This window comes from Oryctolagus cuniculus, chromosome 5 (genome assembly GCF_051225735.1).
Source record: "Oryctolagus cuniculus isolate XC-2025 breed Fujian yellow rabbit chromosome 5, ASM5122573v1, whole genome shotgun sequence".
Classification (NCBI taxonomy): Eukaryota; Metazoa; Chordata; class Mammalia; order Lagomorpha; family Leporidae; genus Oryctolagus; species Oryctolagus cuniculus.
This window is the reverse complement of record NC_142871.1, coordinates 143,761,645-143,788,952: the sequence shown is the minus strand read 5'-3', so window position 1 is coordinate 143,788,952 and position 27,308 is coordinate 143,761,645. Positions and strand designations below refer to the sequence as shown.

Here is a 27,308-nt window from a genome sequence, read left to right as displayed (position 1 = left end):
CCTGGGATGCCGGCAGAGGGGAGCCCTGCAACGAGGCCTCACTGCCCTTTTCACTGTTGGAATTACCTTATAAGGAAAAAGCACTGATCTTGGGTCTTCTAGAACAAAGCAGAACTTTTTCTTAAAAATCAGGAAAAATAATTGGTTTTTTGGTAAAAGAACACTAGCAAAAAACAAAATGAAAATAGACATAGTTGGTGGCAAGACATGAAAAAACTGAACGTGTTGGCAGAATTCCCATAGAATATCCCGACTACGTCATAATTATGAAGGAAACTTATAGGATTCCTACTGAATACAAGAAACATTTTTAATCTAACATTCATTAAATGTATACTTTGTGCTTAGGTACTATGCTAAGCGATTAGCAAACTTTGTCTCATTTAATCATCGCCCTAATCCTCCAGGGTAGGTATTGCTATCCCCATTTTAAAAAGAAAAAAAAGTGAGGCTTGTGTTAAGTAACTTTACTGTGAATCTGAGTACCCCACCCATCCCAAGACGCTCCTGTCTGTTAAGATATAGGTCACCTCTCAGAAGCCAAAGACAAAGGCTGGACCCCTCTTTGAGCCAAGCCAAATTCTTTACTACTCAGTGAGTCTGGGGAGAAAGGGGATTGACTCAAGGCATCTTCCTCCTTGGTTGAGATACTCTGATGAAAGATTGACATGACTAGGGAGTCATGTCATGTAGGAACCAGCTGTTAGGAAGGGACCCAAATTGGTGCTGTGACTTAGACCTGGGAAAACGGTGTGTGAAAGCCTTGGCATAAATATGGCCCCAGAGGGATGCTAAGGGGATGCTGGAGCAGCCCCATGAGAATTTCCAAAAGACAGTTGACTCTGAGACTGAAATTCAGGAAAGAGAAAACGCTGGGGGCCTCTGGGGATGGGCATTACGCTCTCCCACAGACACTGTCTCATTTTCTCTCACAGCCATCTCTTCCAAGTGCATTCCATGTCATCATTCAGGTGTTTCGGGTGAGGAAACCAAGGCCCCGGGCATGACTGTCTTCCAAGGCCACAGTGCTAGCAAAGAAAATAGTGTTCATTGTCAACGCTAGCTTACTTTTTTGCATTTCCATGAAACAATTGATTACCTATTTAGATTACAGTCATTTAATACCTACATTATAAGGAGTAGCAATGCCCATATCAAAAAAAATTAACATCCTAACAGCAGCCAATATTTCTAGGTCCTGCCATTAGCCAGGCTGTGGTCTCGGCCCTTCACATGTGTGAGCTCACCGCAGGCATACGGGGTAGGTACTGGTGTAACTACCCCTTTAGAGATGTATTATTTCCTATCTTTCATGTGCTGTTAGGGCCTTTCATAAAAGAGCTGGCCATTGTGTGTATTTTCACAGTGCCGTAATGATTCTAGTTGAGGGTAAAGAGGAAAGCGGTTGATTTCATTTATAATGCAAAGTCGTGCCTACACAGTGCCTTCGTGTCCTGTGTTCAAATCGGTAATGCCACAGGAATACACAGCAAACAATGCCGACCAACTCAAATTTGAAATATAAGCACATTTGAATTTTATTTTGGGATGTCAACATAATTGATCATTTTTTCAACAGATAAAACTTCAGTGTAGTTTAAGGGAAAAAAAATGTATCAATGCACTCACATGGAGTATTTTCTAGAAGATTAGAAAGATTTCTGGACTGCTGAGACTTAAAATAGCTCATCAAGGGAAATGAAGCAGGGGTCCTTTATTTTTTTAAAGATTTATTTTTTATTTATTTGAGTTACAGAGAGAGGTAGAGAGAGAGAGAAAGGTCTTCCATTTGCTGGTTCACTCCCCAGATGGCCGCAACAGCCAGAGCTGTGCTGATCTGAAGCCAGGAGCCAGGAGCTTCTTCCAGGTCTCCCACAAGGGTGCAAGGACCCAAGAACTTGGGCCATCTTCTACTGCTTTCCCAGGCCATAGTGGAGAGCTGGATCGGAAGTGGAGCAGCCAGGACTAGAACCGGTGCCCATATGGGATGCTGGCAGGGCTTTACCCCACTGTGCCACAGCGCCGGCCCCAAGGGTCCTTTCAATTAGAGATGGTTCCATCCACACCTTTGCTAGATGTGATGCCTGAACTGAGGGAGGACAATTTGGGGTCTTTTATCCAGATGAGAATGTGACCTAAGAGAAGGCAGTAGCAAAGAGGGCCCTTCTTGGAAGGCGAGCGTCACAGCAACATCCAGCATTTCTGGGTCTTGCCGTCAGCCAGGCCCCCATCTCAGTTCTTCACATGTGTGCACAGCCTAAGCGGTAGGTACTGGTGTCATCCCCGCCTTAGAGAGGACGAGACGGAGGCCCAGGGAGATGGACACGCTTGCACCGGCTCACACAGCTGCTGGGTGAAGATGCCAGGATTCTAATCCAGCTAGTGTGGCCCCTCCGTGGGGGCAGCAGCGGGGCGGGGGTGGCCTAGAGACTGGCAAGGCGTTCATCACTGGAGGTGGCCTTTCCCGATGAGACGGGTTTCTGTCAGCTCTCTTTTCTTCCAGAGGAAGTCAAAGCCTGGAGAAAGTTGAATGACTTGTCTAGAGTCACCCATTGCCAAATGCCGGGAGCCAGAGCTTAGGGGGCACCAAAGCCAGCCATGTTTTCAACACAAAGAATCAGCAAAGACTTTAAGTCGTGTATCCACTTATCAGTATCACCTCCCTTTTGCTGTATGTCCAAGAAGGACTGCCTGGAGAGGGAGTCCCTTCTGCCCAGATTGTAGATTTATGAATAAATTAGGTCAAAGAACCTGAAACTGCCCGACGTCTCCTGCCAGGGCCAGTGGAGGCATTGGCGTTCATCCAGGGAGCGTGCGTGTTTTGCTGTTGAATGAACACCTGATGACATGAATGGCTGCCGTGCATGGCGAGGAGGCACAGCTTGGCAGCTCATTCGGTGTCCTGACTGTTCCGCTGACTTCGTGCCGCACGACACGCGAGCCCCGGGAGAGGCCGTTGTAGTTACTCAGCTTTTTGATTGAAACCAGCTGCAGGTAGCAAGTCATCCCATTGCCCATGTTGCTGGTGATTGCAGACGATTCCGAGACATCTTGGGCTCCACCGGCCTCACTCTGAAATAAATAAAGATAGAAAGTGGGTTTCCCACTTGCTAGGCTTTTCAAAATGAACCATTTCATCTTGGGAGGGTCAGAACTCAGCCATCCGTTACTGAATGTGAGTCATACCCCTAATTTTAAAACAAACATTTATTTCAGAATTCTTATCGTGGCTGATTTTCACAGCTGGTCTCCATGTCCTTTCTACATTTGATTTAGGCTAGTTTCAAGAAAATTGTTGTCTTTGTAAATACATATCCTTTCCAGTAAATCCCAAGACTGTCCGAGTGTTTCCTTGAGATGGATCACAGGATATATCTGGTGATAGTTTTGGATGATGGGTTGTGAATTTTTCGAGGCCGCCTCCTGTAGCACACATCTTTAACAACATCCCACACAGTGTGCTGCTGCTTCCTGATGCAGAAGCCTCAGGGGTTAGTGAGTGTGCATTAGAAACGGAATGTCTAAGTATAGTTACTCGGCAAATACACAGCATTTTAGGTCCCTCTGTCATGAGCTCAATTTTTGATCCAGCAGTGTATCATCACATCCCAAAACCTAGGAGCCAATCCGGAAGTGCTCTGCTGAGAGCTAGCTTCTAAGGAAGAAAAAGCTGCAGCACACAGAGAGCAATACACCAACAAAGAGAGGACAATGCCCCTAGAATTCCAAGAGGTTATGAAATTCAGTACACACACACAATCCAGGAGTTTACAATCTAATAGAAAAGGTACATGAACACAAAGATTGCAGTAGTCTTGAGTAGCTGTGCCAAAATGTCATTAGCCATGATGACAAAAGGAAGTAGCAGTCAGGTGACCCACTGTGGGAAAAGGCATGGAGAGAGTGGCCACTGATGGCCTAAGGAAGCCCAGGAGGATAACTCAGTGAACAATTATTGAGCAACGGTGTACGTAGAAGATAGAGCATAGGGCAGAGGGCAAAGGGGCACAGAGGAGAGGCATAGGGGTGGGGTCTTGGCGGGGGAGCCTGAAGCCAGTCACATAGCAAGAGAGACCTGCAGGGCTGACCAGTGGCCCTCTATGTGTGGCCGCTGGACCAGTACCATCAGCATCAGCATCACAGAGAACTGAAGGTGAATCGGATGCTGTTCAAGCAGAAGCACCACCGGATGAGAAAAGAGGCAGTGGAGGGTTTTGTGGGGGGACAGTGGTTGGACTGAGAAATCCCTGGTGGGGCAGAAGGAGCGCGTGTACCCAAAGGCCTTGGGCAAGTGTGTCCGAGGGCTGAACAGGACACAGCCACTCCTGTTTGTTCGCATTTTGTCTATGGCAGTTTTCACACCGTAGTGGAGTAGCTGTGCCTGCCAAGTCCACAATGCTTAGCCGGGGGCCCTTAAGCCATCTCCTGATTCAGAGGTGGAACTGATGCAATGGTGACAGTCGGGGGGAGAGGAAGCCGGGAACGTGAGCCAGTGATGATGCAGCAGCACTGGGCAGGGAGGTGGGGCTTACCAGATGCATGCTTCTTACCTCCCCATGTCTCACAGTCAGGGTCCTGTGGGAAAGGAAGAAGGGATGTAGCCTCCCAAGGGCTTAAGTCAGGGCGTGGAATGCAGAATGGATGGAGAGGTGTACTGCGTAGTACACAAACAGAATTGCTGTTTGCAAACATTTTAAATCATGATGGGATTTAGCATAATTTCATATTGTGAAAAATATACATAAGAGTAAGCGTCCCATGGTAATGATTTTTAAGTGGGATTAAGTGCAGTCATGTTGTTGTGTGGCCATCACCACCATCTCTGTCCAGAGCTTTCCACCGTGGCAGACTGAAACTCTACCCATTAAACAGGAACTTGCATTGCCGCCTCTGTCCAGCTCTTGGTGACCTCTGTTCTGCTCTCTTTCTCTAGGAATTTGACCTCAGAGAAGTATAATCATCCAGTGTTGTTGTTTTGCGTCCGTCTTCCTTTACTTAGCATAATGTTTCAAGGGCCATCCACGTACAGCAAGTTTCAGAGTTCCATTCCTTCCTACGCCTGTGTGGACATACAGCATGTAATTTACCCATTCCTCTGTTGATAGGTAGTTTGGTTGCTTCTACCTTTTGGCGATTGTGAATAATAGTGCTGTGAACATTGGCATACAGTATCTGAGTCCCTATTTTTTATTTTTATTTTTTGAGATTTATTTATTTATTTATTTGAAAGAGTTACAGAGAGAGGGGGGAAGAGAGAGAGGTCTTCCATCTGCTGGTTCACTCCCCAGATGGCAGCAATAGCCGGGGCTGAGGCGGGCTGAAGCTAGAAGCTAGGAGCTTCATCCAGGTCTTCCATATAGGTGGCAGGGGAACAAACACTTGGGCCATCTTCTGCCGTTTTTTCTAGGCCGTAAGCAGGGAGCTAGATTGGAAGTGGAGTAGCTGGGACATGAACCCACTCTCATATGGGAATGCCAGCGTTGTAGGCAGCGGCTTAACCTGTGATGCCACATGCCAGACCCCTGAGTCCCTACTTTGGATTCTTCTGAGTGCATAACTAGCAGTGGAATTGCACGGCCATGGGATGATTCTGTGTTTAACTTCTAGAGGAACTGCTGTGTTGCTTTCTGCAGTAGCTGTGTCGTCTTCCATTCCCACCATCAATGCACCAGATTCCCGTGTTCCAAATCCTTGCCAACACTTGTTAGTTCTCATTTTTTAAAACAAATACAGTGTTCATCCTAGTGGGTATGAAGTGATTTCTCATTGCAGATGTGTGACTTATTTTTAAAGGAGATGAGAACACAGTTTTCATGTTGATAGGAGTGGTGGCTATGATTAAAAATCCTTGCAATGCTGTCAGGAATATGTGGAGTCACAAGGGGCTTACAGATCACCAGCTCTGGGGCTTGTCACCTCTGGCTGCACAGTAGAATCCTTCGGTGTGTTTAAAAATGTTCCGATGGTGGTTCCCACCTCCAGGGATTCTGGTTCAGTTGGTCTGGGGTGGATGTGCACATTGATACTGGTTTTTAAAAGCTCCCAGATGAGCCTGGTGTGCAGGGAGCTTGGATTATTCTGCACGTGAGGAGAGTATGGCCCCAACACTAAGGCTTCCAAGCTTCTTGACTCTCAGGCCAGAGCTGCTGCCACCAACACACCCATTGCGTGGGTGCTGTGTCCAGGTATGTGCACAGCTTCGTCTGTGTGCCCTCAAAAATCTGGAGAGCTGTCTTGGCATCAAACCCTCCATTTGGCCTGTTGAAGTGTTCAGTATCCAGTGACGATGGCAGATTGCTGGTCAGCTGGTAGTACTCAATGGGCTGAGAATGCTAAGGCACCAGCCAGTTAGCCAGTGGATTGCCCCCACTGCCCCAACATTTGAACCTTGTACCTATTAAGATTGATCCGTTCAGCACTGCTGACATGTGTGTGCTGTTGAGTAATTGCCACAGTCAGGCTTCCTTCTGGGCCGTGGCCCAGCTCATGTTACCCTGAGTCATAATATATACCCTGGCCTCTTTCTGTTCCACTCATCTGCTTGTTGCTGGCCACTGGAAGAAGAGGTGCATTAAAATCACCACGGGAAGAGGCAATGTAATAGAGCAGAGTTGGAAGGGATCCAGAAGCAGGGTTTCTGTTGTCTTCTTCCCTTGGAGTCTTGGGCAGCGTTACCTCCTCCTGGCCGTAAGGGTGACCACGTGCCCAGAGAATCTCCGCCAGGTTCACCCACGCCTTGGTGTCTAGAGTGGTTTTTTGGAGCTCAATCACAGACTGCCCTCATGGCTCCCCTGTATTCCCCAGTCCCTACTGGAGGTTAGGTAGACACCTTTAGTCATTAGGTCCCGAGACGATGCAGTGTGGCCCTTCGGCTCCATCCTAAATCACGCTGATAGAGTGGCCAGTGGCCAGAGCTCCCAGGGCAAATGAACAGAGTCCTGTAAGGTAGGACATCGGAGGCCTGGAGATCACCTCCTAGGGGTCAGGGGCAAAGGCCAGGCCTCTGTTTGGCTGAGGTTAAATTCTCCATTATGTACCTGTGAACCTACTGCATAAACCAAGCACTGGAACCAGGTGAGTGTATCAGACAAACCAGGATTTTCATGTATTCCTGCCTCAAGTTAGCCATGCAATCTCAGGCAAGAGGCTTACACGCTGAGCCTCAGGATCTTTGTCTTTGGAATGGACTGAGCACACCCTGCTTGTTGCTTGTAAAGCACCCCTACAGCCACACACTGTAAGCACTGGTGACTTGTCATCCCCGCTGGGTCCCCAGAGTCAGAGGATTCCCCAAGCCACCTTCACAGCCAAGAGGATGGCTGAGCTGTACAGTGTGCCAGACCCTGTGACTCCACCGTGGAATGGATGCTGTGTGTCTTCCCTGAAGGAGTGCATGCTCTCTCGGAATTGTCTGGACCTCAGCTTTGCTCTCGTTCAACCACGCCAAGGGGCAGGAAGTACTGTAAGAATCTCCCAGAATGCATCCATTCCAGAAAAGCATCGCTAAGCTGATGGGGGTGTTCATGTTCTGTGGCTCAACCTGGACCAGTGGCTCTCCCAGAAACCCATTTCCCATGGTTGGCTGGTGGATCCGTTGAAGCCTCCTCCAGCCACCACGGGCCCCATGCTTTGTGGAGTGTAGCACAGCTTAAGAGAGTGAGTATAGAGAGACAGCTGGCCGCCTTCCCTTGTGGGATGTGGGAAGAAGGTTCTGCTTCTCCCCACCATGCCGCTTGGGAATTACTCATCTAACCAGCATTGTGGAAAAGCAGGCAGAGTGGAACAGGAGCCCTTGCGTTTAACCCTTCCTAAGTAATCCCGGGCTTAGCTTGGCAAACACTGTGTCTGGACTGGCGGTCGTGCTGCTCGGTGGGAACAGAGAGGCCTGTGCATTGGGAACCATGAGAAACAGTACCCTGTCTACCAGCCAGAGGGCGAAAAGTCAGTTTTCAAACACCCATGCCTTTCTCTGTTGTGTAAATCACAGATGTGAGAAAAACCAGATGTCTGAAGGAGGGATGGTTTGAAGGTGTTACATTGATTTCCTCTTGGAAGCCAGAGAGACTAATAATGGCAGACGAGTGGGATGACCCCCGGGAATCCGTGGGGAAACACTGATGGATTGAGCAGGTCAGCTTCTATTCGCTGAGGCTGTGCACTGTGCAGCATTGCGCACTTCCATTCCTCCCCATTTCGTGGGCAGAGATATTAATTACAAAGTCTACCTTGTGTTGAAATACTTGCCTCTTTAGACTGGAGCACATGTGTAGTTTTTTTAAGATTTATTTCTTTGAAAGGCCGAGTCACAGAGACATCTTCCATCTGCTGTTTCACTCCCCAAATGGGCCACAGCAGCCCGGACTGGGCCAGGCTGAAGCCAGGAGCCTAAAACTCCATGTGGGTCTCCCATGTGGGTGCAGGGGCCCAAGCACTTGGGCCATCTTTCACTGCCTTCTCAGGTGTATTAGCAGGGAGCTGGATCAGAATTGAAGCAGCCAGACTCAGTCAGCGCCCATAGAGGATGCCAGCATTGCAGACCATGGCTTAACCCACTGAGTCACGCTGGCCCCATATGTGTAATTTTAAATAAAAATTACATTAAAATAAAAAAAATACCTAAGTAGTTAGGGGTCTGTACTCTGACCCTTTAAGCTTGCTCTTGAAAAACTGTGTTCTTGCTAGCAGTGGTGGTCGTAATACTCGGGTATTAGCTTCCTATCACCATTAGCGGTGATAGTATTTTATGTTGGTGTTCTGAATTTGCAAGGACAGTAAATGCTTTGTGAATTCTGCAGTGAGCTCTGTCAGTGTGGGGGGAAGAATGTTTGCTCGAGACTCAAAAACAACAGATTCTTGTCCTCCTGGCCCCAGTCCTAGTTCCTGCCTTGGCCACTTCTTTTACCTTCTCACATCAGCCCTGGGATGAGGTCAAGGACAGAGGCAGTACACACACACTCTCTCTCTCTCTCTCTCTCTCTCTCTCTCTCTCTCTACTTAAAACAACTTACTGGAGACCAGAGTGGAGCCACTGAGGGCAGGACTCAGGGGATGCACCTGTGCGACTGTCCCAGCCTCCATCCAGAGGCACCAGGTAAACAGGACTGGGCGTATTCCGGCACGCAGCACACTTCAAAGCAGAAAGGTATTTGCTTACGTAGTGAACCAGGAAGATCTCACAGAAAGGCATTTCCAGGTTTTCTTAAAAACTCCAGCTCAACCTCTGTGGGACAATCCACAGGGGACCAGTTGGGGTCCAGATGGTGATTTTCCCGCCTTGAGCCTTTCCAGGAATTCCAACACGGGCAGGCTGCCAGAGGCCTCTGGCCATAGGGACCCTGCCACCACACTTTGTGTGTGAGTGGCCTCCAGGGAGGGCACAGCCCCGCCACTGCCGGCCTGGTCCAGGCCCGTCCTCTGCACCCTCACATGGACCTTGTGCACAGGATGGAGCAGGGGTCGCACACCACTGAGGACCTCCCCAGGACTCATATTGTCGTGTGAACTAGGGCAGGAACTGGAGGAAGCCAGGAACCGAAGCAAAGCTTTGCCCTAAACTGATTTGTGTATTGTACTAACAGGAGGTAGCAAGCCACGGGGCCCACCAACAGCTGCAGGGGGCTGAGGGTTAGCCATATGGCAGTGGAGGACTTGGGCAGAGCCTTACCAGGGCAGCAGTGAGAATGGAGGCTTCCCCTCCAACCTCAGAATGACCCTGCCCTGGACGCCCAGCTGCCCCAGACCCAGAGCCGAGCATTCAAGCCCACAGATGGGCTGCATTTTGAGTGGGTTTATGTATTTTTATTCATTAAGAATAGGGCCAAAAGCATATTATTTGTGGTGCTGTTGATGCAAATGGCACAGCCCGTTTTCTCCTGCCTTCTCTTGCTCCACTGGAATCCCACTGGTAGTGGCAGGTCGTTGCTTGGCCCACGAAGACCAGCTTGGTGTGTATCACTGCCACCGAGCGAGGGGAGCCCGGGCTGGGCTGCAGATGTGAGCTTGCTTTCCAGAAGCAACAGGGAGAGGAGAGAGCTTGCTTAGAAAGCGTGTTAGCTCCACAGTTTGCCCAGTCCGACGCGTGCAGGGGGCGCCCCCTGCCATCTCAGCTCTGCTGGGCCCTGGATCACAGCTGGATGGGTGGCACTGAACACAGTGCTGGGCCTCAGATCCCCCTCTTGCTTGACTGTGAGATACAAACACCTCTCTTCCTTACTCTCTGCAGTCCGTGACACCTAGTGCACGCCAGCTACGAGCCTTCGCTAGGCTCACACAGTGCAGGGCTTGTCCCGACAGCTTTCCTGTTCTTACTTCTGCGCATTCAGTTTCTCTTCTACAAGGGAAGATAAAAATGGGGCTGCTTGCTGTCAGGCTGCCATCACCATAGTGCAGCCCAGTGAGTCACTGTTGGGCAGATGGAGCTATGCTTGAGTGAAACAAGAAAACGATCCCCAGTTCTCACCATGCGGCCTTGGGAACCTCAGTGCCCCGATCTGAAAAACACAAGGCATGCAGTAGATGATCAATGAATGGGAGCTGTTTGTAGTCTCTTCCTTGGGCTGCCGTAATAAGTTTCCATGAGCACCATGGCTTAAACCATAGCAATCTCTCTGCTCCCACTTCTGGAGGCCGGAGGTCTAACAGCAAGGTGTTGACAGGACCAGGGGCTCTTGGGGAGAATCCTTTTGCTTGCTCCAGGTGTTCCTGCATAATTGTCAGCTCTCTGCCTTTGTCGTCTGTGCGTCCCTCAGATTACTGTCTGCCTTTCTCTCCTGAGGACGTTCGTTCAGTGTGGGGCCTGCCTGGATAATCCTGGGGCGCACTCCTCTCAAGACCCTTGATTGCATCTGCGAAGACCTTCTTTCTAAATGGTCACACGTTCCAGATGGACATAATTTGAGGATCTCCCACGCAACCCCACTTTCCTGTTTTATTCATGCTAAAAGTTAAGCTCTATAGTCCCCCTAGGGCCTTGGGTATTTGTGTCACTATTTTTTTTTTTTAAGATTTATGTATTTATTTGAAAGAGTTACAGAGAGAGAAAGAGTTCTTCCATTTACTGGTACGCTCATCAGTTGGCTGCAATGGCTAGAGCTGTGCCAATCCGAAGCCAGGAGCCTTTTCCAGGACTCCATGTGGGTGCAGAGGCCCAAGGACTTGGGCCATCTTCCACTGCTTTCCTAGGCTATAGCAGAGAGCTGGATCAGAAGTGGAGCAGCCTGGATTAGAACCAGTGCCCCTATGGGATGCTGGCACTGGAGACGGCAGCTTTACCCTCTACGCCACAGCGCTGGCCCCTGTCACTATTTCTAGCAGGGCCTACAAGGTGTCTGTCTTCCCTTGCTTTCTGTCTTCTCACCACACTGTAGGACGAGCAGGATCCCATGCCACAGGGGCTGTGAGCAGCAGGAAAACCAAGTGTGTGTGGTTGAGGCCTTGGGCAGCGTGTTCCCCACCATGCGCCAGGACCCCGTCCACCTCTTTGGTGGCTTCCGGCCTGGATGGGGCCTTCCATTCTCCTGGGAAGTCTCTGTTTTGGACCCAGAGACCAGCCCCATGAAGCTCCAGGTTAGACACAGTCCCCGGCGAGGACACAGCAAGACAATGTGGAGGGAGGGCCGGCCTACAATCAGGCCTTCTTGCCCTGAGATGGAAGTATTCATAGTGAGGAACTAATGCAGAGCAAGCGGCTCCGTCACGCGTGGGTCCCCACCGTGTGCCTCTGCCTGCCTCAACCCTGCCCCGTAGCACAGCTCGGCCTGTCTGCAGCAATTCTCATCGTACCAGGGCCCTGCCTCCTCAACCGCCCGGGCTGTTACTCGCCTTCTTCTCTCCTCTGCTGACCCCACTGCTCCCCGCCAGACGAACCCCATTTGCCAGCAGTGCTGGGTCTGTGCATTTACCAAGGCCACCTACGATTGTGGAGTTTATTCCTTTACTTCCTTTTTTAAATGAAGCTTAGAATTCTTCCAACTTTTTAGGACCCCTATCAAACTGTTGGTTCGTGTGGAGTGTATAGTCAAGCAAAAAAATTCCTGGCTCTTTCATTTAATCATTCTTCAGCCAGATCTCTCCAACCCTGTTCCTGGGCTAATTGAGCTATTGAAGTCAAGGGCAGGCATTTACATTGGTTCTCATTAATCTTAATTTTCTTGGTTCTGAGCCATCAGTGCCAGCTTCTGAGGAGATATTTGAATATTAATCACAACATATTAAACACCTCTTCCAGCCTTCTGTTACCTCTGAGTAACGATAACCCAAGCACTAAGAAAATGTTTAACTGAATGAAACTAAACATAGCATTCTGGTCTACCATTTGCTGCATGCTGACATTACTAAATTTAGGTCTGTACATTCTAGAAATGAAGTAAGTGTTTGTTGAATGAATGTGTGATCCACTTCTGGGCCAGGCTTGTTCATCCAACCCAGTCTTCACCATCCTGGGTACTCCAGGGATGTAAGGTTTGAGCAATTTTTAATGATTAACCAAATTGAAATGCCTTCTGCCAGTTTAGCCATCTACCAGGTTAGCAATATAATAAAACTAGAAGGAGATTGGTGGAGCAGGACTGGGAGAATCCCAGTTACCACCACTGTCACGGTGTGTTGTTCTGCTTCATAAGTGATGGTATCATTGTTCCAGCGCTGACACAAGCTCATCAGTCTGCATTTCTTCGTCTTTAAAGTTGTAACTGTAGGGGCTGGCGCTGTGGTGCAGTGGCGCAGTGGGTTAATCCTCCACCTGCAACACCAGCATCCCATATGGCTGCCGGTTCTAGTCCTGGCTGCTCCTCTTCCAATCCAGCTCTCTGCTGTGGCCTGAGAACGCAGTAGAAGATGGCCCAAGTGCTTGGGGCCCTGCACCCATGTGGGAGACTGGGAAGAAGTACTTGACTCCTGGCTTTGGATTGGCCCAGCTCCAGCTGTTGCGGCCATTTGGGGAGTGAACCAACGGACAGAAGACCTTTCTCTCTGTCTCTCCCTCTCACTGTCTATAACTCTACCTCTCAAATAAATAAATAAAATCTTAAAGTTGCAGCTGTGTTCCTGTTCATGCAGACAGTTCTGGGTTCACGTCATCTGAGAAACACAGGACCTGCGTGTAGGCCAGGTGACCCAGTTTCTGCCCCAGCCTGAGAATTCACTGTTAGCACTATGTATACATGAAATTCTAGAAGCATCTTCCATTCCAAGTACTTGGTTTTATTTATAAGACTAGGAGTTGGTGGATCTCTTTGAAAGGTCTTCAAAAATTTCCTGGAAAATGCATATTGTGAAAAAAACACTAAGCATGAATTTCCAAAGTTTTTTCACCAAAAGAAGCTTGTCTTTTAATTCTGTTTTCCCACACACTTTTGAAGTACCCCCATGTCCCCACATTAAAGCCCAGAAGCGTCGCCTTCTCCTATCATTTCCCAGAGTTCGGATCCACGGTAATAGCCAAAGAATTTTTGAAATGCAATCCTAGCGAAGATGTTAAGTGTGGGATTTCCTTGATTAAATTTCTTTTCTATTCCTGGGAGGCTTAAGTTGTGTGTAAAGTGTACACTAACGGCCTTTTTGAACCATGTTTTCCCATAGATTTTGGAAGAACCAGGAGAAAAGAGGGTTTTTGTTTTTAGTGCTGTCTCTAAGCTTAGGTGACCCCAGAGTAAACAGCTGAGCCCCACCTAAAGCAGCAGCCATTCATCTCCAGGGCTCCTTCAACTCTTCATTTACAGGGAGCACCTCATTGGGGTTCCCAGTGCCTATGGAAAAGGTTTGAGATGGTTAATTTGCCTAAGAGTTTAGGGGTAGAAAGTGTAACCTTATGCCCAAGTGTCTCCAGGGTCACTGTGCATGTGAGTTAGTGGACATATTTTAAAATGCAGATCCTGGATGAGTAGGTCTGGGTGAGACCTGAGACTGCATTTTTCACAAGCTTCGGGCAGATGCTGGTGTAGCCATTCCGAGGACCACACCTACCAGCAAGGCCTTATATACCACTGCGCTTAAGCGTAGACGTGCTGATGAGAGAGAGAGAGAGAGACGTAGGCATGAAGATCCTTACAGTGGATCCATTCAGAGCAATGATCATTATCAAGCAAACAAGGAGTCGTAAACCCCAAATACTTGTCTTGATTCACCTGCCAGCTCCCGTGCTGCCTTGCCCTTCCCAGTAGTTACGATGACACAGTGCAGTCTGCCCGTGTGTTCTCAGGTCACTTAACGTGTGTATCATTGTGTGTGGACTCACATGTCAAAGAAGTCATTCTGTTGTGGCAGGGGGCCCTGCAGAGGGCGATTTGGGCAAAGAGCCCATTTGTCTGTAACTAAAGAGACACGCACTAGTCCATTTCTCATTACTATAACAGATTGCCTGAGGCAGACTGCTTTAGAAAAACATTCAAGAGGTTTACTTAGTTCACAGGTTGGGAGCTCAAAGTCCAAAGTATGGCACAGGCTCTTGCAAGGGTTTCCCTTGGCTGTGTCACTTCCTGGGTGGCTTTCTTGCTGTCATGGTCCCAGGTGGGTACAGAGCCTCACAGGGCAGGAGCAGGGAGTGTGCATGTCCATGTCTGTGTGTCTGGTCTGTCTGACTTAGAGAAGCCACCAGGATTCAGTCATGGCTTCACCCTAATGACCACATCTAAACCAAATCCCACCTCTAGACACCAAAATCAGGGCAAGTCTCCACCCTCTTAACACCATTAACGTATGCCTTTAGGGATTAAATTCCTGCCTGATTCAGGGCAACAAACCGCATCCAAACTGTACAACCCTGAAAGCAGAGAGCCCACCGTTTTGTTCCCTTCTCCCTCCTCTTTTCCTTGGTTTTCCTACTCTACCAGGGCTGTGGTGATCTCCTCTGGCGCCCTCTGGTGGAAGATGCAGACAATCCCAGAACCCAGGGGGCTCAGAGCAGAGCAGCCTCCGGACTCCGAGAGCCCCTCTTCCTCCGTGTTGCTCTCATCAGTTGTCCCCGCCATAGACCCAGGAGGTGTTGAGCATTTTCTCAGTTTGGTCCAGGTCACTCTAGCTTCTGCATTAATCTCTAGGTCTTTGATAATAGCATTGCAATCTCTGGCAAAGGTGCTGCTTGTCAGTGCACAGCTTCCCGGAGAATCAGTTTGAATCTGCTTTAAGGAGGTTCTGTCCTGCCGGTTAACAGAAAACCAAGCCTGTTGGTCTTTAGAGCCAACCAGCCAGCATCTCTCAAATACGCAGCATACATCAATCCTCCTGAGACCAAACTCAGCATTCTTTTTCAAATGTACTAAAACTTGGTTCCTCAAGAAGTACCTTTGGAGGGGTTTTCTAGTTGTGTATATTGTGCATTCAATTGTACAGGCAATTTTACATTTGCATTGCTAATAGACCTCTTTCTGAATGTGTTTGACATTTTACTTGGCTTTAAAAGGACTTTTATGCTGCTGCTTTTTCTCTCCTAGAGCTGCCTTGAGCTAATTAACCTATTCCCTTACTGGCTGGGCTTGCTATATGCAAATGTTCTCATTTCACATTCTGACATATCACTCTTGCATGAACAGCCATGATGAAATCCCATGGGGTTGCGTTGGAGCAATGCTGTTGTAGAACCAGCAGGGGGCGCATGGAACAGTTCTCTTTGAGTGAGTGTTCCTTGCTGGTTGGTTTGGGAATGGGAGCTTCTTGGAGTCCCTTTCTGTAGACTGAGTCTTGAAACAAAGGTTAGTAGTGGTACTTTTAAGGCAGTCAAAAGGGGCATCTTTGGATGCTTTTGCAGTTTTAATTGTAATGAATTTGCAGGGTGTGCATTTTGCACTGTGCTCTTTCTAAAAGGCCGTTCGGAAGGCAGTTTGGGAGTTACAGAGGCCTGAGATCAGTGACTGGTATTACCCCTTGGACATTTGTAGATCTTCATGCCTTCAGCATTAGGTCTTTTTGCCTTATTTGTTGTTTCCATCTCTCTCTCTCTCTCTTTTTTCAGATTTATTTATGTATTTGAAAGGCAGAGTTACGGAGAGAGAGAAAGGGATCCTCCATTTGCTGGTTCACTCCCCAAATGGCCACAGTGGCTGGGGCTGAACCAGGCCCGCGCCAGGAGCCCACACCTCTGTTTGAGTCTCTCATGTGGGTGCAAGGGCACAAACACTTGGGCCATTTTTCGCTGCTTTCCCAGGCACATTAGCAGGGAGCTGGATTAGAAATGGAGCAGCCAGGACTTGAACCAGTGCTCAGATGGGATGCTGGCATTGTGAGCAGCAGAGTAACCTGCTGTGCCACAATGCCAACCCGTTTCCATCTTTAGATATGCCTCCTTATAGGAGGATTCCTTTTATTGGAATTCCTTTAAGGTTGAGATACAGATTTCTTTTTTAAAAAAAGATTTATTTACCTGTTTGAAAGTCAGAGTTACAGAAAGGGAGAAACAGAGACAGAGACAGATCTTCCATCCTCTGGTTCACCCTCACTGATAACCGCAACATTCATGGCTGGGCCAGGCCAAAGCCAGGAGCCAGGAGCTTCTTCCAGGTCTCCCACATGGGCAGCAAGGGCCCAAACATGTGGGCCATCTTCCACTTCTTTCCCCAGGCCATTAGCAGGGAGCTGGATCAGAAGTGGAGCAGCTGGGACATAAACCAGCTCTCATATAGGATGTAGGATTCCAGCATCACAGGTGGCAGCTTAACCCACTACACCACAACAACGGCTCCCAAGACACAAGATTTCTTTATTTTTTTTAATGATTTATTTATTTTTTTGAAAGCAAGAGAGAGAGAAAGCTTCCATCTGCTGGTTCACTCCCCAAATGGCCACAATGGCTCCAACTGGGCCAGACCAAAGCCAGGAGTCAGGAGCTTGTCTGGGTCACCCACATGGGTACAAGGGCCCAAGCATCTGGGCCATCTTCCACTGCTTTCCCAGGTACATTAGCAGGGACTGGATTGGACGTGGAGCAGCCAGGACTCAAACCAGCGCCCATATGGGATGCCATTACTTCAGGCACCAGCTTAACCCACTGCACCACAGCACCAGGCCTGAGACACACAATTTTTAGCCCTCATCTTCCTTCATGCATGGTCAGATTCATTAAGGCTGGGGAATCCTCTGTCATGTCATTTGTCATCTGTTGTGTCACTTGTCATTTGTTGTATCATTTCTTGGTGATACCCATTGATGACGGTGAAGCAAAATGAAAAAGAGTCAGTCAATCATTGACTGCCCCCAAAATGTCACCGATTAGGAAGAGGCAGTGTAAGCCTTATAGGAGGTACTTGGTTTTGGTGGTGCAAGAAGGGGTAGCAGAGGCGGAGAAGGGGGTGTGGCAGCAGGGATCTCACCATTGCGTCAGCGTAGACCGGGGTTGAATGCTGACGGATGCTGCATGTTTGTGTTTGTTTTAAAATCAGATCATAGAAAAGAGGGTCAGAGTGAGAGAACTGCCAGAACCAGGGGCCTGAGGTCTCCGATCCTATCCCAGAGCTCCCAGTATTACCACACAGGGCAGCACTGTGCTGCTGGGGCGGGGGGAACGCTCACTTCTGTGGCATGTTCAGTGGTCCCGTGTTGGCTCTGCTAACATTCCGTCTCGTGCCGGGTGGGCACCGGGTCACCTACCATTGGGATGACTTAGAGCTCAGAGGCCACTGAGAACCTGAGGCAAATGTCCCAGCGGTATGGGCTCCACCGTGTGCCCAGGTTTGCACACCCAGGTGTGATTCTTCTACAAGAAGTGCCGTCTTTAGCATCGGCGGCGAGTTGGCCTTTTGCAGGGAGAAAGGAGATGATGTGCAGAGAAAATACAGAGACAGCTTAGAAGGGAAGCAGGCAGGAGACAGGGACAAAGCAGGCGTGTAACCCTCAGGAAACTTGGAACGCGTCAGGCTTGTTATTGTTCTTGGCTTTTTAAACTGCAATCAAAAGTGCTTTGTAACCGTCTCACAGATTTCTTTTGGCGTTCTGTTGGCATCTGAGTGGCTATACTGGGCATTTTTAAAAACTTCTCGAGAGCAGAATTATTCTGGGCTGCCTCTCTTGAGTTGTGGTGTGTGTGTGTGTGTGTGTGTGTGTGTGTGTGTCTGTGTGTGTTAGGCAAGAGGGAATTACTGCTGAGTCCAGTGTGGACCGAGAGCCAGGTAGAACCCTCCAGGATTGTGGCTCTGGGACGTAACACCCAGGGACTGCGCGGGACGGCCCTGTGCAAGCCGCTCCTCCCTGGAGCCTGGCTCTTGAGGGCAGGGTCCAGCAGAGTCTCCCTGATGTCATTCTCCCTTGTGGGCTTCCAGCCAAGGGAAGAAGAGGTGAGGCCCGGAGCTGACGTTTCTGGAAGGGAAATTTGAGAAACGCATCATCTACCTTCTAAGAAGAAGGGGGAAAACCCCGAGAGGAGGAGAGAGAGGGTACTGAGAGTGTCGCAGGAGAGCTGACTCCATGCCAGAGTTTGTGCCGTGAGGCTACCCCTTGCTCATGTCCCCCCTCCCATTCCCTGTAATGCGAGGGCCATAATTGGGTTTTTGGAATTCATATTGAATCCCGAGGCTTAATCTTAATCTTGCTGAGAATGTTTTGTCCCAGTGCTGATATTTTGATGTCCTTTTCTTCCTTCCTCCCCTCCTCCTCTCCCCCACCCTTCTCACTCTTCCCTCGTCCTCTGCCCAGAATCCAGAGCTGCCGCTGGCCGAGTGCACCCACGGGGAGATGATTCCTCATGAAGAACCTGGATCCCCTACAGAAATCAAATGTGACTTTCCGTTTATCAGACTAAAATCCGAGCCAGCCAGCCAGTGAAGCAGTCACCGTGGAGGGAGGGCGGCGAAAGATGAAATCCACGCAGGAGCGGAGCAATGAATGCCTGCCTCCCAAGAAACGCGAGATCCCGGCCACCAGCCGGCCGTCCGAGGAGAAGGCTGCGGCGCCGCCCAGTGACAACCACAGGGCGGAGGCCGTGGCCTGGCTCCCTGGCAACCCTGGCGGCCGAGGCCACGGGGGCGGGAGGCACGGGCCGGCAGGGACCTCGGTGGAGCTCGGTTTACAGCAGGGAATAGGTTTACACAAAGCATTGTCCACTGGGCTGGACTACTCCCCACCCAGTGCTCCCAGGTCGGTCCCAGCGGCCACCACGCTGCCCGCGGCGTACCCTCCCCCGCAGTCAGGGACGCCCGTGTCCCCCGTGCAGTACGCTCACCTGCCACACACCTTCCAGTTCATCAGCTCCTCCCAGTACAGCGGCCCTTACGCCGGCTTCATCCCGTCACAGCTGATCTCCCCCACAGCCAACTCCGTCACCAGTGTGGTGGCCTCCGCGGCGGGCGCCACCGCCCCATCCCAGCGCTCCCAGCTGGAGGCCTACTCCACTCTGCTGTCCAACATGGGAGGGCTGAGCCAGGCCCCCCCGGGACACAAGGTTGAGCATCAGCAGCACCTGGGCAGGGCACCGGGGCTCGTCACCCCGGGGTCCCCGCCGCCCACCCAGCAGAACCAGTACGTCCACATTTCCAGTTCTCCGCAGAGCACCGGGCGCCCGGCCTCTCCTCCGCCCATCCCCGTCCACCTCCACCCCCATCCGACGATGATCCCACACACGCTCACCCTGGGGCCCTCCTCCCAGGTCGTCGTGCAATACACGGACTCCGGCAGCCACTTTGTCCCTCGGGAGTCCACCAAGAAGGCCGAGGGCGGCAGGCTGCAGCCGTCCATCCAGTCCAAGGAGGTCCTCAACGGGGAGATGGAGAAGAGCCGGCGGTACGGGGTTCCGTCCTCGGCCGACCTGGGCCTGGGCAAAGCCGGGGGCAAGGCGGTCGCTCACCCCTACGAGTCCAGGCACGTGGTGGTCCACCCCAGCCCCGCGGACTACAGCAGCCGAGATGCCCCAGGGGTGCGGGCCTCTGTGATGGCTCTGCCCAACAGCAGCACGCCCGCCACAGACCTGGAAGTGCAGCAGGCCACGCACCGCGAGGCTTCGCCCTCCACCCTCAACGACAAAGGCAACCTGCACCTGGGGAGGCCAGGCCACCGCTCCTACGCCCTATCACCCCACACGGTCATTCAGACCACGCCCAGTGCTTCAGAGCCCCTCCCGGTCGGACTGCCCGCCACGGCCTTCTACGCAGGGACGCAGCCCCCAGTTATCGGCTACCTGAGCGGCCAGCAGCAAGCAATCACCTACGCCGGCAGCCTGCCGCAGCACCTGGTGATCCCCGGCACCCAGCCCCTGCTCATCCCGGTCGGCAGCACCGACATGGAGGCGTCGGGCGCAGCCTCTGCCATCGTCACCTCGTCGCCCCAGTTTGCTACAGTGCCCCCTCACACCTTCGTCACTACTGCCCTCCCCAAGAGCGAGAACTTCAGCCCCGAGGCCCTGGCCACCCCGGCCGCCTACCCGGCCATGGTGCAGGCCCAGATCCACCTGCCTGTGGTGCAGTCGGTGGCGTCCCCCGCGGCGGCTCCGCCCACGCTGCCCCCCTACTTCATGAAAGGTTCCATCATCCAGTTGGCCAACGGGGAGCTGAAGAAGGTGGAGGACTTGAAAACGGAAGACTTCATTCAGAGCGCGGAGATCAGCAACGACCTGAAGATCGACTCGAGCACTGTGGAGAGGATCGAGGACAGCCACAGCCCGGGCGTGGCTGTGATCCAGTTCGCAGTGGGGGAGCACCGAGCGCAGGTAACGTTCACCTGCTGCACAGGTAGGGGGCGCACCCCACCACGCCGCGTCGCCGTCTCTGGGCAACGGGAGTGGCTTCTTTTTTTTAATTATTATTTTTAAAAGGTTTTCTTTTATATTTATTTGAAAGGCACTGTGACAGAGAAAGAGAGCTTCCGTCTGCTGGTTCATTTCCCAGATGGCCACAACAGCCAGGGCTGGGCCAGGAGCTCCATCCAGGTCTCCCACATGGGTGGCAGGGGCCTGGGTACTTGGACCATCTTCTGCTGCTTTCCCAGGCATGTTAGCAGGGAGCTGGATCCAAAGTGGAGCAGCCAGGCCTCCAGTCGGTGTCCTGATATGGGATGCAGGTGGCGGCTTCAACTATTGCACCACAACTCGGGCCCTAAGAGTTGCTTCTGCGAGGCAGAGTTGAGGAGTCTCATTTCTGCCTAGACTGTAGAGCAGGCCTTTCCCAACTGTGTCCTCAAGGAAGTTAAGCCCTGCCTGCCCCTGGTATCTGTTGTTTGCAAGCAATGAAGCGCGCTGCCTCTGAGAGTAGGGATGATCCCATCCTGGGGAGAATTAAGAGATCACAACTCTCGACATCATTTGCGTTCTGTGGTTCTGTTGAGGAGCCCTGGCTGAGCAAGGCTGCGGGGCTGCAGGCTTTTCTAGCAGTCATCCTGCACTTGTCCCTATTAGGAGAAGACGGAGCTGCTTGTCTGGGCGAGGACATCGCAGGCAGAAGCCACCACGTCCATGTTCAAAATAGAGGAATGGCAGGGCCGGTCACAGAGATGACACTTGTTGAAAGGGAGGCTTGTTGTACATCCAGATCGCAGGAGCGGGGAGATGGCCATGCCAGGAAGCAAGGCGAGCAGGAGGCGAACGTCGGCAATTGTGCCATTTCCGGGGGAGGGAGTAGGCGAGCCAGGAGAGCAGGCTTAGGATTGGCTGGCATGAGTAGCTTCAGTGGCTCTGGGACCGCTGGGGGCTGGCCCTGCTGTGAGGGAGCTGTCCCTGTGGTGGTGGGGGCAAGTGGCTTAGTGGCCCTGGGCATGACGGAAGCAACATAGGAGGTGGTGGCATCGGTCGATTTGCTTATGAAAAACACGCTGCCGGGTGAGTTGCTGGCTGTGTCTAGGAATAAACTAGTCCCAGGGGAGGCAGGCCCCCTGGGCTTAGCAAGGTCCCAAGATGTTAAGGCATCAGAAAATACCAGGCTGAAGCCAGGGCTGTGTCCAGCTGACTTCCTCAGCCCCGGTAAAGCCAGTTGCAGCCTTGCTGAGAGATGTTAGAAACTGGACGGGTGATTCACTCTTGATTTCCACGGGCTCCTTCAGCCAACCCTTTTGTCATCTCTCAAGTCACTTGCATAGCCCATTTTTGTGAATCAGCAGTTTCACCGCCCAAGTTTCTGGGAACCAAACAGACTTGGTCCCCAGCTGGGAAGTTCCGTGCCTGTGGAACCTCCGCTCTGGATATGTTGTCCACCCAGGACTATAGGACACTCAGAAATGACAGTGCCTCCTGCTGGCGTGGGTTGAAAACAGTTGGGGAAAAAACTGATATTTGGGACATTCAAAGAAAAAAATAACATAAAAACTGAGTAGAGTTTGAATGGCTTTGAGTATTTTTATTTAGTTAGGTTTAAAGATTTATTTATTTATTTGAAAGAGCAGCACAGATAGAGGAAGAGACACAGAGAAAGATTTTCTATCTCATAATTCACTCCCCAAATGCCCGCAAAAGCAGGGGCTGGGCCAGGCTGAAGCCAGGAGCCAGGAACTCCATCCAGGCCTTCCACGTGGGTGGCCCCAGAATTGCTTTGAATATTTTTTCAAAGATCAAATGAGGGAGGGCATAGACCAGCTTCCCCAAGTGTTTTCCAGAACTGTGAGAAGCACGGGCTGTCCGCTGTTAGGCAGCCTGCCCTGTTGAGGGTCCTTTAGCCCCTTTCCTTTCTTTTCCCCCCCCCCCTTTTTTTTTTTTGACAGGCAGAGTGGACAGTGAGAGAGACAGAGAGAAAGGTCTTCCTTTGCTGTTGGTTCACCCTCTAATGGCTGCCGCAGCCGGCGCTGATCTGATTAGCCCCTTTCTTAAGGGTGAGATATCACTGTAGCCTACAGTCTTTGGAAAGGTTCAAGAAAGAATTCTTCAGAATTCTGACGATGATGATGATAATAATAAAAAGAACAGGGCCAGTGTTGTGGTGCAGTGTTAGGCCGCCAGCTGCAGTGCCACCTTCCCATTTCAGAGTGCCAGTTCAAGTCCTGGTTGTACCAGTTCTGATCCAGCTCCCTACTAGTGTGCCTGGGAAAGCAACAAAAGAGGGCCCAAGTGCTTGGACCCCTGCCACGCACGTGAGAGACCCCAGGTGGAGTTCCCAGCTTCAGCCTGGCCCAACCCCATTGCAGACGTTCAGGGAATGAACTAGTGGATGGTCCATGGCTCCCTGTGTCAGTCTGTACCTCTTCCTCTCCTTCTCCTTTTCTCTCTCAGTGTCACTCTGCCTTTTAAAAATAAGAAGAAAACATAGGATTTTAAAAAAGGGCCTAATTATTCAGAACTCCCTACCCACCTGTACTTGCTGTGTACTTCCTACGGGATGTAGGGGTGAGTCCTAGTACAGAGAAAATGGGTAACCTAGAGCGGGGTTCTCTCATGACAGACCCCAGGTGAACCATGGAAAATCACCAAGAGTGAGAAGGAAATGCATTCTTCATGGTGCCTTTAATCCTTGCAGCACGATGGCAAGCAGACAGGTGGGGAAGGGGAATTTGTTGTGCAGTGCAGCTGGTTCCTAGCAGTGCCTCTCCACTTGGGACTTGACGGAGCCTTGAGCTGGGGCTGCCCATCCCAGGCCTTGGCTGCTGAGGTTCTGGAGCCCCACAGCTCTCTTTGGTGCCAGGAGGGGAAGGATCTGAGCAGACTTCAGAAGGCTTGTGGAAAACGGGATGTAAAAGATAAGTGTATTTTGGTGCCCCCAAAATTTGAAATCTGTGCATAGATTCATAGTATGCATTTCCATGAATTTTTTAAAGATTTATTTATTTATCTGAGAGGCAGAGTTATGGGGCGAGATGGGGTGGATACACATGTATATCTCTATATATGTCTATGTGTGTGTGTATATATATATATATATAGAGAGAGAGAGAGAGAGAGAGATCTTCCATCGTTGGTTAACTCCCCAGTGGCTGCAATAGCCAGGGCTGGGCCAGGCCAAAGCCAGGAGCCTGCAACTCCATCTGTGTCTCCCACATGAGTGCAGGGACCCAAGGACTTGGGCCATCTTTCACTGCTTCTCCAGGCCATTGGCAGGCAGCTGGATCAGAAGTGGAGCAGCCAGGACTCAAACCTGCACCCATATGGGATGCCAGCATTGCAGGTTGGGGCCTAACCCACTGCACCACAATGCTGTCCCTTCCATAAACTTTTAAAAGATGAATCATTATGCGTGGATCTCAAAAATGTTTTGCACCTGAATAAACATCTCTTTAAATTCTGTTTTCCATAAATTTTTCAGAGTGCTCTTGTAGGTGTATTTTCTTCTGCTTAGAACTTTGCAAAATGTGTGCTTGAATGAGGGGGAATGTGGCTTCCAGGTGAGATTGGGGCCTGCTCTGATTTCTCACTTTTCTGACAGTCCACATACAGCTTAGCAGGTGGAACATGGGTCATGGCTGGGGCAGCCCCTGTGTGGCCATGTGGCATGCTGGGAGCCGTTGGGGAGGGGCTTCTGCAGAGAAAGGCAAGAGGGGAGTGGCAGCTTGGGCTCTGTGCTGTAGAAGCAACGATTTGTCGCTTTCTCAGGAAGCCCATCAGAAAGCAGCTGACGTCACCACGGCTAAGACACTCCACCAGCTGTGCTTGCCGCCTGTAGCAACAGCTTCAGGATGAGTGGAGTCAGAGAGGGAGGATGGCGGGAGGATGAGGAAGAACCAGTCCCGGCATTCATTGAAGCTGCTGCCCCCATCACCACCTCCCTGAAGGTTTTTTCCCCTCCAGGCCTAAAGACTCTTCCAGGTCTTCTCAGCTGGTTAGACACTGGTCACACAGGCACCCACTGGGAAATTTGGGAATGTGCAAATTGCTTGCTGACGTTAATTAGCAAAGTCACAAATTGCACTGGGGAGGCTGTGGAAGCAGGAGTGGTTTTCAACACAGCAGGTGGCTTTGTGACCCTAAGCCTACGCCCTCCACCGAAGGACAGCCACGAGGATGCCGACCTCATGAACCCTCCCCTGGCTGTGCTTGGTGAAAGCAGTGTTTTGTGTTGTTTCCCTCTGACCTGCAGTTTCTGTCATCTCTAAGAAAGGCAAATGATAGGAAGGTACTTGGAAAGAATGCATGGCAGACACATGTTATGAAAAAACAGTGGGTTTCAAGCAATACTTGTGCCCAAATCAACTCTATCTTTTAATACCATTTGCCTGCAACCTTTTCGATGGCCCCTCCTCCAGGTTGCTATTCTGAGTCTCCTTAGTTTTTTAATTCTTCACTCTTCTCCCTTCCAGAACAGCCTTCATAAAATTCACTGGCGTGGGCTGACCAAAAACTCAGGGAGACTTGAAGGGGACTTTGAGCTCCTGGTGGTCAGCAGGTGGACTTAGGTAGGGACTAAGGCTACCTACCACCTGTCAAACAGAGAGGGTGTTCTTTAGGTGATCACGGTTGAGGAGCTGAGTTCCTAATTACTGGGGCAAGAGGTCTCTGATATTCTCTCTGGCAATGTACAACAAAAGGCAGTGCAGGAAAAAAATGCCTACAGGTATTTGTCACTGTGCCTGCGGCTTTGCCGTACCCAGCCCAGCAGGGTCCTGCATAGGCAAAGCATCTGTGCGCTCCATGTCCTCACCCCTGTGCCACGGGAGAAGTGAAGGGAACCCAGATGTGGTTCTTTACCCCTGAGTTCACTGGGGAAGCCACCTCCCTCTACAGGTGGAGGGAGGGTACTACTTTCCACCCCAGGTAGGGGGAGAGTTACTGCTTCCACCATCCGTGATTCTGGTAGAGACTCCCTGAGCACAGCAAAGGCTTCCTCCCGGCCTCACTCCCACTTACTGTTCTCCAAATAGGGGGGCGTGAGTCTGTGGTGAGTCCCAGATGGGACCTGAAGTGGTAGCATCAAGGTGGGAGCCAGTGCAGCTAAATGAAGGCTGAGCCATCATCACACGGTGTCCTTGAGTCAGAGCAGCTTAGGAAAATGCAGGACCTGAAGCCCCGAAGCTCCCAGTCTGATTCCACCCTCCTCCATCCATAGCACTGGGCCCAGGTGCCAGGGTGGTTGCTCTAACCTGCTTTAACGTGGGTACTCTGACCCTGAGAAGAAAAACAGCTCATGGGGCCAGCGTTGTGTCATAGTGGCTAAAGCCACTGCCTGCAGTGCCAACATCCCATATGGGCGCTGGTTCTAGTTCTGGCTGCTCCACTTCCAGTCCAGCTCTCTGCTCTGGCTTGGGAAAGCAGTAGATGGCCCAAGTCCTTGGGTCCCTGCACCCGTGTGGGAGACCCAGAGGAAGTTCCTGGGTCGTGGCTTTGGATCAGCTCAGTTCCAGCTATTGTGACCATTTGGGGAGTGAACCAGCAGATGGAAGACCTATCTCTCTCTCTCTCTCTCTGCATCTGCCTCTAACTCTGCCTTTCAAATAAACAAATAAATTTTTTAAAAAAAAGTTCACTTCTGAAAACTGAAGGCTTCCTGCTCTACAAGGAAAACCAGGAAGCCTGAAAAAATGCTGACGTGCGACAGTGGCCCAGTTCAGGCTGCGTCTCTCCAGGGCACGCTCCTGTGCGGGGCTCGGCAGCCCCGCTCCTCCGGCGGAGCGCTTGTCAGCTTGCCTGAGCACCTGCAGCCGGTGTTTCTCCACCCAGGCTGGATGGGAGGCCTGGGTCTGGGGCCCAACCCAGGCAGAAACGGAGCTCAGCAGCCGTCCCCTAGGGGGAGCCCTTCCAAGGCTGGGTGGCCCTTGTCTTCCCTCTGTCTCCCCCCAGCCTCCCTAGTCTCTGTCCCTGGTCCCCTAGGCGCAACTTTGCGGAAGCCGGGGGCGTGCAGGGGCTTTAGCTCAGTGGAGTCGCAGCCCGGTTTGTTTGTGAAGCGCTCGAGGCTGACGCTCTCCCTGGGCTGCTTGTTGCCTAAGTGCCCAGCTCCACATGTGATTAGGGCTGTCTGCTGTTCCCAGATCCTCCCAGGGCGACTGCTTTCTGAACTGACTCGGCGGCTGCTTAATATTCGGATTCCTTGTCTTCTCCCGGCCGTCCTGGGGTGGGTGCGGGTGCGGGCTTGTACGGTGTGTTATAATGAGGTATTTACTGCATGCCTGCCCGTGGCTTTGCTTTCATTGCACTCTTTTTTAGTTTGGCTGCCACAGACTTGTGAGTCATCGGTGGCAGCGTTAGGCACTGAATGGATTAGCAGGTGCCTAAAAATAGCCAAGGCCCTCAGACAAGCAGAGCATAAGCTTCGGTAGCCAGCCGCTTAGCAGCCAAGGCAGACCTCCTGGCCAGCATGGAACACCTAGGGATATGGGCCTTGGTGAAAATGAATGCTGATGTTCCAAAAAATAGAGGTTGGCTATTGTCCTGTGTGCAAAGCCCGGCCTGGGCCTGTGCCCAGGTTGTGAACAGTAGACCTCCTGCGAGTTTGAATGCCAGGAAGGTCCCCACAGAGAAACCATATCAAACCTCGTTTTTATTTGTG

At 51.1% G+C, this 27,308-nt stretch overlaps 1 protein-coding gene across 28 annotated transcripts in view; it reads left to right on the top strand.

The window, feature by feature from the left end:
* The window catches only part of ATXN1 (ataxin 1), a 451,593-nt gene that overhangs the window by 406,443 nt on the left and 17,842 nt on the right, over nt 1–27,308 (top strand). For all 28 annotated transcript variants that reach the window (XM_051832601.3, XM_089333309.1, XM_089333314.1 and 25 more), the window contains one exon: nt 18,619–20,623. In XM_051832601.3, coding sequence (XP_051688561.1) covers nt 18,779–20,623 — 1,845 coding nt within the window. In that variant the 5' untranslated portion in view covers nt 18,619–18,778. The remainder of the gene's footprint in view (nt 1–18,618; nt 20,624–27,308) is intronic.